We start from the raw sequence: 11,069 nt of genomic DNA on the forward strand, positions 1-11,069 counted from the left end.
CTCTCTCTCTCTCTCTCTCTCTCTCTCTCTCTCTCTCTCTCTTTCTCTTTCACACACACACATAAAAATTAAATTCTTTCAGAGACCTTTAAATCAACCAAGTAGCTTTTCTTCTGCTCTTAAATGTTTCGACTTTCTAGATTTTTGAATCCTCGAATATATAGCTTCTTTAGAATCATACGCACTGCTATGTAAAGGGGATATTACAACGATCAACTTTGGTTGATGGAAATCGACAACTTGGTTGAGGAAACTAATCTCGAGGCAACTGATAAAATTGAAACTGATCAAACTGAATTACATGTGGATCAAACTGAATCCTTACACACACACAAGCCTTTAAACGATCAACCAAGTAGGTTTTCTTCTATTCTTAAGCTCTCTTTAGATGTTTTGGATTTTTAAAACAATCTTTATCACCCGAAATCTCTTTAGACTTTTAAATCTGTAAGTTTTTTGACTTCCTTATAAGATCTGTGGATCTCGCACTTTTGCGATGGATCACCGGCACTGATTGTCACGCCTTGCAGCACCGAACACTACCCGGCCCATATCTCCTGCAGCCGCGTTCATCGATAATTAATAACTCTTTTTTCTTTCTCTTTTTCAGCAATTTCGGCGATCCCGAAAATAGTCTGTGAAACGATCCACGCGCTGGAATTGCACGATGAGACGCCATCGTGGAAAATCATGGACAATAAAGGCCGAGTCACAGTGGTATTACACTGGGACCAGCGCTCGTCGTCGTCATCGCAGGTGCAGCAGCAGCAATCAAAGGCAGGTCAGGATGCCCAGACTTCCAAGTATTCACCGACTAAGAAAGCTGACCTGAGTGGCGCCCAGCGGCCGTCCTTGGTGATCCAAACCAGTTTGGACAAACTCAGCTATGATGGCAAGACAACGCACTTGCCTGGCGAGATCGCCCCGACGCGGTACACCAGTCCGCGAATCACTGTGATAAATCATGACGATATGGTATATTCAATCTGCAATTACTTCAAGAATTTTAGCTTTAAATTTTAATTTAATTACACAAATTTCTGTGTTTATCGCAGAATCTACAATTGATGGGACCAGTGCGATAATAATACCTATAATACATTTTCTTGAAATTCTAAAAAAAACTAATTCGTTCATGTTTTTAAGAAAATAAATTATTAAGTTCAATATTGAAAATAAGTTCAATATTGCACTGAACTTTTCAATCTCAACAATAATCAATCCAAGCGCTTAATTTATAGCTATAAATTGCAGTCTCATATCAATCACAATTTGTTAAATTCAATCAAAATGTAAATTATCTATGATTAAAAAGGTCAATAATTTTTTATGTTAATTCATTAAAATTTGTAAGAAAATGAATTAGTTTACTATTACATTATCTAATTCTTTGATTTCGATCGTGTGCATGCGTGTGTGCGTGCGTGCCTGTATGTGCGCGTTGTTTGTCTTATTTTTAAAATATTAATACATATTGTAAAACAAATAACTTTTTATCTCGCTGTAAATTCATCTTTATCCTAGCAGCAGCAGCCGATGCAGTCGCATATACCGGGCCGTCTAGTGAAACAAAGCACGAATTCATTCGACAGTACAACCATCCACATCCACACACCTGAATGCTCCAACCACATTCATCAGCCGGTCGCGCGAAATGGCAGTCCCGTGAATGGTGCCGACGGTGGTGCCATCGGCGAGTGCGACTTCCACTGCTGCGCTCTTCACGAGGAGGGTCGCAGGATCGCTGTACACAAATCGGTGGCAACATCGCCGATCCAGGACGCACAGCATGCGCAATATCAACATCCACATCATCCACATCAACAACAACAACAGCAAACGCAAACACAAACACCGTCGCCACAGCCGCCATCCTCTCTTTCGGATGGCACCAAGCGACCTGGCCTGAGCAAAGGTCATGTTCGCTTTCGCGATACCGCCGACGAGGAATCAAGCTCACGTCTGGCCGGTGCTGTTACCCATTTTCACTTACATCATAATCATCATCATCAAGAACATGACAGTTCCGAGTCCGAAACGGAAAATACAATGATGGAGGATGAATTCGTGACTTCGGAAAAATTTCTACTACTAATCGATCAGCTGACGGTCGATCAGAAGCATCATCTTAGCATCAAGGACATTGGCATCATATTGGAGCGACTCAGCTCTAAAATCCTCGACGTCGAGCGGCTGGATCGCGAAAGCGAGAGCGAGGAGTGCTATAATTGGACGATTAAGGCGCTTATACGGGGCGATGTCCTACGGGAGCTCGGTGTGATCTACAATGGGAATTATTATGCAATCTCGGAACATCCTGGCTACAAAGAAGAGTCAGAAGAAAATAATGAGGACAACGAGGAGGAAGAGGAAGACAGACTTTAATATGATGCTGTTTTACTAGATAGATAGATAGATTATACACCTATTCCAGGTTATTATTAAATTAGGCACATTGCAAACGGAAATAAGGACAAAGATCCCATATGGCACAGATCTCCAAGAGATGTTCTGAAGGATATCCTGAGAACAACGTCCTGAGAAAACGTTCCTAGGAAAATCTTTGGGATAAAGTGTGCTGTATGGGATAACACGTAGTATCTTCATTGACTCCGAGGATTTTTTGAAAATTAATTCAATCCAATTTTTTAATGATTTTTTTTTTTAGAATCTATAGCATTTTCTAAAATTTTCTTAGGATCTCTGTGATCCTTTAAGAATTCCCAGTGAGCTTGGGTTTTTCTTTTCTAGAGAAACTTTCTAATGTTAAAAGATCAATTTTGTGCCAAATATATGAAAGTTCTACAGAATTAATTGCTTAAGGTTTGATGAACTTAGGCTTTTTTAGATTAAGTCTTCTAAAACTTCTCAGGATACTCTTAGAATTTTTTTAAACTTTCAGAATTCCTCCCTTAGGATTTCCTAGAATTTTTTAGATTTCCAATATTACAGTCCTTTAAAATCTTAAGATTCTCTGTAAGTTTCTGTGTACGTTTAGAATTTATAATGTTAATCTTACAAGTTTCAAGAAGTCTCTAAAAATTTTTCAATTCTAGATATAGATCCAGAATATCTTTTTTATTTTTGATTCAGGATGTTTCTTAAAAAAGTATTTGGCTCTAAAATTCTCGGAAGAAAATTTCAAAGGAGAATGTTAAATTAGGGCTAAAATGAAAAATGTTTCTTGGCTAAAATGAAAAAGTTCCAAGATGTGCAAATTATATATCATATTAAAGCTACTTAAGTAGAGTTGAGTGGTATATTGTTTATCTTAAGGAAATATCGAACAGAAATCATATCAAAGATAATAAAATTAAAAATTCATAAATAAGATCAATATATTTCGCGAATTAACCAACAAAAACTATTATTATTTAAACATGGTAAGCATTTGTTATTCAAAACTAAAATCCGAAACCAAACAATTATTTTATATTGGACTCTTTATCGTTTGTCAATTGCTTGAAAATTCTCTAAATTATATATTAAAATGCAGTATATTTGCTGACATGTTGCAGCAACTAATTTCGACAAACTCAGGACAAGGTAAGACAGCATTATGTTTATCGTATTGAACTCAATGGAATTCGAATTCTTGCGATGACAAATTGATGGCATGAATATTCTTGATAACAACTCGTGTTGTCAGCATTTTGTTAGCAACGAGCTCAAAATGAAATGATTAATTATTCGTTGCTAACATGTTGCTGTCATGTTGCCGACAATAACATAATGTACCATTGCTCACAGTTTGCTCTAGAAATTTCAATAACTAATTACATGTATAAACAGTCATGTTGTTTAATTTATAATATCTTGATGTCAGCAAATGTACAGCAAATATATGTATAATGCAACATATGCAATGCATTAGTTTGCACAATATGCTATATCACGCTTAGCTGTCTTGGAATATTATGAAGTAGTATTAAAGTGTTAAGAAATAATAGTTGTGATTGGAATGTCTTTGATAACACTGACATTAGTGCTAGCTCTTGCAAAACCCTCAAAACTAAATCACATTCTTAATAAATGTGATAACATTAGTTTTATTGACTTTTTATCACGATTTCTCATGTATACCCGATATTTTCACAAGATAACCGATTCATTCGACTTTGCTTAAATAGTCCTTTAATATGATATATAATATGATATATAATTTGTTTTTACTCGGAACTTTTTCATTTTAGTCCTAACTTAACACCTTCTTTTATAGATTCTCGCTCGTAGATTGACGCTTTTTTAATTATTTTTTATCTTAATCTTCTTGAATTGCAATTTATTCATAATCTTGGATTTTTAAATTATTGTACCTTAGAATTCTCTAAATATCATAAAATATCTTAGACTCTAAATTATAATTCTAAATTCTTTAAATCCTTAGATTTCAGGTATCTTAAATCGAACAGACTTCAATTCTAAATATCTATAATTCTAGATGCTTTAAATTTTGAATATTATAAATTCTAAGTTAAAAAAACTTCTGAAATCTAAATTTAAAATTTAAATAATATTTTTCACAATAAATCTTTTACAATGTTTTGAAATATTTATTAGCATTATGTGTTAAATTGAATCAATTTAAATTGTAATATTATTCAAGCTTTAGTTTTATGATTGCGTTTCAAGTCCGATCAGTAATCTGTTTATAAAACTGGAAAATGTATTTAAAATTGGCATATTTAGAATTATTATTAGGCACCAAGATCTGACCAGTATTTAACGATTTTCTACTTATTTATACTAAAATTTTAAAGCATAAGATTCGTTATGAATTCTTTTTTTTTCAATCCTGTCGCACTTCCTATTCTTTAGGATTGCATTATTTTTAGAATTGCTCTTAGAGGAATTGGAATAAAAATATATGTCATAGGACATCATAGAGAAGAATCTTGACTATCAAGATAACAAAAAGAAAAGAACATTTTAATTTAATATTTATTAGAAAAATAAATAGATATATAGATTATAATTAAAAATCTTTCATTTTTGTTTTCACATTTATACCCTTTTGTGAATATTAATTTTCGAATTGAGGAAATATGAAATAAACGTTGTCAAGTTTTACGAAATATTGTGCCAAATTTTTAATTGTTATAATGACTTTGTGTATCTTACAAGCAATCCAAAGATCGACAACTGTTTCGAAATTCATGAAATCCTCGGATCAAAGATGAGATCCACGAAAAAGCGAAAATTGAGCGATGTAGGCGAATTATATCTGCGTCACGAGGAAGAATTTAATTCGAATTTGAAAAACAACAGAAGATAGATCGACAAGGATAGATCACCATTTCTTCCGAAGTGTGTTTCTTAATAAGAAAAAAAAGAAGAAAACAAAGTAGGGAAAAAAGAGGATCACAACGTAATGAAATCATGATATGAAATATGATATAATATACAATTTTATTAAAAATCTAGTTCTATATAAAGACGTTTGTTGAAATACGTATTTATTAAAATTAGCATGTATACTTGTAGGAAACATTTTTGGGATTACGGACGTCGATTCCGTAACCGTCCACAACACTGCCGTTAAAAAAGAAAAAATAAGAGGATGGAAATGTGAGTGATAGATAGAGGAAGAGGGAGAGGAAAGAGAATGAACTAAAGAGAACATAAATATATACAATGCGTAACAATTCTTTTCGACACAAGTCTCGGCTAAACTCGATGAGATGATTCTCTTTTTTTTGTTTGCGAGGCATAAATGGCTAATCCTTTATTGCAGGTTTTGAATGCAGTTTACATAAATTTTACTTGATACTACTAATCTTGATTAAAAATGATTTTTAATTTACATCAATTCAAATATTTTAGGATAATTTATAGATCGACAGATAAAATCCTAAAATGACTTTTGAACTTCAACTATTGAATTCTTTAAATTCTTATTGTAGATTTTCAGATTATAACTTTTCTCAGTATTAATTTTCTTGGGTGGGTATTAGAGACATTTAAAAATATATTAACAGATATTTCAAATTTTAAAAATTATAATTCAAATAATTTTAAAATAATTAACAATGTAGCAAATATAAATAATTTGTCGTACCGTTAATACCATTATAAACAATATACAAGTGTTTTGCAATAAAGGATTAATTAATATTTTTAATATAGCCGTAATCGAGGATGAAAATTTTGCGAAGATGTGAGATCGATCGTCGTCGTCAGAAACGATCGATAATAATCGAACAACGGATGAATAACACATATGGCGAGTATTAATACATATGTATTAATATAGATCGCCATAGAATGCTCATTATCAATATTAAATATTAATAAATGTCGCGTGGCTGCCTTCAATTCATCGAATATCGCGTACGAACACAAACCGCGCGAAGATCGACGTCAAAACCAACAAAGCGACGCGATAACAATGAGAGTGAAGAATGAAGTTGTTTGTTTCTCGCCGACGTAAATTCTTTTTGTAGATTTGTGAAACATGTTCTCATAGCCTAAGATCCTTGGATCTTCGGATTCTCCGATCTTCGATCACTTAGGTACTAGATTCCTTGGATCTAATTTTTTATGTAAGTTATCTAGATAACTAATTCTTTTTAATAATATGGATTAATCGATATTACGAGTTTAGTTTTTAAAAATTCAATTTTTTAATTCTTAGTTCCTTGAATTTTTTAAATTAAAGAAATTTTAGAATATTTAAAATATTTTAAAATATTTTAAAATATTTTAGTTTACTTAATTGTTGAATTATTATTAATTCTTTCTTAATCCATTTTTTATGTTGGGTATTAATTCTTCTTTAGTGGAATCTAGTACCCACTTTATTTATTTTAGCTCATCACAACTACGATTCTCGGACTGGATCTGCGAATGAAAGTTATTCAAAGTGGAGTATACAGGCAGCATCGCTCAAAGTTTTCTACTTCTTCCTTAGTACGAAATTAGTGCGTGATTATATACATAATTTCTTCTTATACTTGATTATTTTAGAGAAACATTGCAAATATCGCAAACATTGCAAATATTAAATTGCAATGGAAAATTTTTTATTGTATTTTATTTCCTTTCGTTTAAATGTATGACAAAAAATATGTGACAAGGAATTTTTTTTATATTTTTACTATAAAAATTTGTTTATATTTTTGTATTTTGTTTAAGGAGTATTTAAATATCGAATTTTTTTATGAGGAAGTTGAAAGTTTTGAACGATACTTAAAAAATACATATGCTTATACATATATGAGCGTGTAACAGTATAAACATAGTCTGAATCATTCGGAATTTACGTTAGCGAATGTATCACATGATTATAAGTGATATATCGATTCATGTTGAAAATACGCTCTATATGAAACTTTGCAATTTTAATATATTTCTATTGTAAGTATACTCAAAAAACTGTCTGTGTATGTATGTATATGTATGCATGCGTGCGTGCGTGCGTGCGTGCGTGCGTGCGTGCGTGAGTGAGTGAGTGTGTGTGTGTGTGTGTGTGTGTGTGTGTGTGTGTGTGTGTGTGTGTGTGTGTGTGTGCGTGCGTGTGTGAGTGTATGTGTGTGTGTGTAGTGCGTGCGTGCGTGCGTGCGCGTGTATGTGTGTGTGTGTGTGTGTGTGTGTGTGTGTATGTGTGAAAAAAGAGAGAAAGAGAGAGACATATGTATGGAAGTTATTCGATAGCGTATATAAATATATACATATATATATATATATACAGATATATACATATATTATATATAATACAGCGAATTGTCGTGGGAAAATACGTTATAGTCGTCACGATTATGGCCGACTTAAAGAAACACTCGAACGAATGTTGAGACAACTGTTAACTAAAAAAATTAAGAACAAAAAAGTAAATATCCACAGAAGGAATAGTTAAGCTTATCATTTCGGCGTTTCATTTTCCATGTGTCTTATCTCATCTCATACTTCGTTCGCGATCATCTTACCTTCGAGCGTGGATCGCAAAATTATCGGAATCTAGGAATCTGAATTCCCTTGGATTTAAGGTTCTGCGTGGAAAATTATTTCGAATATAGATCATTTTCAATTTAAGATTTCACGGATCTTGAATTACTGTAAGATCTTAGATTCCATGGATCTGACTTTCCTAGATCGTTCGTTGTTGACCTGTTATTCCTATAGACACATCGTATCATTAACTCCTCGAGTCATATCTTAGTACTTTGGTTTTCAAGGGTTATATGAATTTAAGATAATCAGAATAAGAAAAGAATAGGGGGAAGAACGAAAGGAAAGGAGGAAAATACAAACAGAATAGAACAATTTAGAATTATCGGAATGATCGTACATCTTTTTCATTGTAAAGAAACGTATGCTTTTTACATTTGAAAGTTTCTGCTATCGAGAACTATTTCACGACAAAAAAAACCTTTTACAGGTTTTTGGTCTCATAGTTACTTCAAATAATAATAAATAATAGTAACGATGAAACAGCAGCAAATGATATGAATATTAATATTTACAATAAAATAATAATGGTAAAAGGAATAAAAGAATTGTTGTAAGTTGGAACTGTTGTTTCTGGTACATGCAGATACTATACGTATATACACACGCGCACCTTAAGAACATTAAAATATGGCCTTTGTCATTTATTTGTACGTAACCTCCTATAATCCTTTCTTATAAATGTAATGCCTGGAATTATTCGAACAGAAATTAACTGGTATACTTATTAAGTATTTTGTATATATATCGTATTCAGTAATCGCTGAGATCATTAGTTATTTATTTGTAATTATCATAGATTTTTTAATATTTTTTTTAAATAAAAGGCATGAATTTGCGTGCGGATTCTTAAACTCTTTCTGCATTTCAGCAATTTTAGACTCCTATTCTGTAACTTTTAAGGGAATCCTAAATCCGTCTGTATTACCGATTAAATCGTAATTTTGGTATAACAATTTTTTCCTCTTTTATAGATTCGAAAATCCTTTTCTGAGATTAAATTATACATTAACACGTCTGTAAAACTCATTCTATATTAGACGCAAGCCAATCGTAAGTTTGTTGTGACAGCCAATCTAAAGCGTTGATTTCAAAATGCAAGCTTCAGGCTGTCACAACAAACGATCGTGTCTAATGTAAAATGGGCTTAAGGTGGAATTTATGCTGAAAATGAAAAAAAATTTTTGCCAAAATTTCAATTTTGAAATTTTTTGAAATTGATTCATATTAATACGGATACATATAATTTAATCCTAATAAAAGGATTTTCGAATCTGTAAAAGCGGAAAAAAGTAAATTGTAAATAAAAATATATAAAAATTACGATTTAATCGATAATACAGATAGCCTTAGGATCTCTTTAATGACTGTACTGATATTGTTTCAATTGTAAAAAATAGGATTATTTTTAATTTCTTTAGATCTTCGAATATTTTCATATCTGCTACACTTAATATTTTTATACTATCTATTATTTACACTATTAAGTACTTATTATTAAGCAATTATATTTATATTATTTATAACTCTTACAAATATTTCCGATCATTATGAAATGTTATTAATATTGGAGAAGGCTTTTATTTTGTAAGAGATGTTTGCTATGTATTCCTATTTGTAGGTATTCCTATTTGTATAATTTGTTATATGTTAGATTGATATATATTGATATATAGTCTTGTGCAAATTAATGTGCGTGCATACGTGCGTGTGCGTGTTAACAGATAATTTTTTAATTTATGCTATATATATATTTATTATGTAAAAAGGATTCACAGTATTGTAAATTCTTTTTATGTAATAATTATATGTACATCTAAAAATTACTTTTTGTTCATATTAATTTGCACAAGACTGTAATTATAATTATTCTATCATAATAACACGATTTTTCACCTATTGATCTGTAGTGAGCAATTGACGATTACTATAAGGGAGAGATCTAGCGTAAGCAACCTCGCATTATGATTACCTCTATGTATCTGCATGACCACTTTACAATAATCTTTAACTACTCTTAAAGGAAGGAAGATATAGTCACATAGCAGAAGAAAAATTTTATACAGGTGTTCCAAAGCATGTGCCAAAGAAGAAAATCGAGATTTACAAATCGATACTAATACTCGATAGTACTTTATCTTCGCGACGACAATCTTTCTCAGTATATAAATCTCAATATTTAACTATTAATCTCTTAATCCTTGTTAAGACTTATTAAGAATAGTTTTTTTTATTTTTATTACAAGTTTTTTTTATTAAGAATAAGTATTTTTGAATTTGCAAATGTTTATATTCTCTATTTTCCAAATTTTTTCATTTCTAACCTTTTAAACTCATAAATTTTTAAAAATATTTTGAACAATAATATTTACAATTATATATTATAGATTTTTCTGGATCCCGTCATTTGTGTAATCTTAAAACCAAAAGCAAATTTTTTCTTTTACAAATACATATATTTTACATATTTTATGGGAGAAATTAATTTTCAACGTCGCGCGAAATACTTTCGGAGCACTTTGTATAAATATTCATACTAATCGCGAAGTACATTTAGTAACTCTTGCAGCATAGCGATTAGCTCGTATTAATAAATGAATGACGTTATTAATTAATTGCATTAACTTACGAAGGTAAGATTCGAAACAATGAAGTAAAGGAGTTAATCAAAAGACAGAAATTCCTGCGAGATTTATTCAGGATGAAGTACTTAGGAAGTCTTCCCTCGCGAGAGGCATGTTGCCCTACACGTATACAATGTGTCAAGAAAGCATTCATTCATACACATTATGATTTTTTATTATAAACATTGCATCATACTTTTCATATTACATTATGTTTAAAAATTCTTTTATTATATATCTATTGTATTATAATATGTACTTATATTACGTGAAGTAAATTATTTGACATAAGTAGATATTTATAATGTTTAATATAATAAACTTTTCAATAATTATAAAATATCAAGAATTCTAGATTTCTTGGATCCTTAAAATTCTTATTAAGTATCAAATATTTTAAATAATTTATTTTTAGAATGCTTGAATACTAATTAAATTTAACACAAAATTTAAATTATTTTTAATATTTAGTTCTTTGAATTTAAATCTTTCTAAAAC

General features: G+C 30.9%; 1 protein-coding gene across 1 annotated transcript in view; it reads left to right on the forward strand.

Annotated features, from left to right (window-relative positions):
* Positions 1–2,385, forward strand: part of LOC105620942 — a 10,093-nt gene extending 7,708 nt beyond the window's left edge. The window contains 2 exon segments of the mRNA XM_012202419.1: positions 611–977; positions 1,482–2,385. Of these exon segments, the coding sequence (XP_012057809.1) occupies positions 611–977; positions 1,482–2,385 (1,271 nt within the window).
* Positions 2,386–11,069: the final 8,684 nt, after the last annotated feature.

Source organism: Atta cephalotes (assembly GCF_000143395.1).
Source record: "Atta cephalotes unplaced genomic scaffold scaffold00031, whole genome shotgun sequence".
NCBI classification, from domain to species: domain Eukaryota; kingdom Metazoa; phylum Arthropoda; class Insecta; order Hymenoptera; family Formicidae; genus Atta; species Atta cephalotes.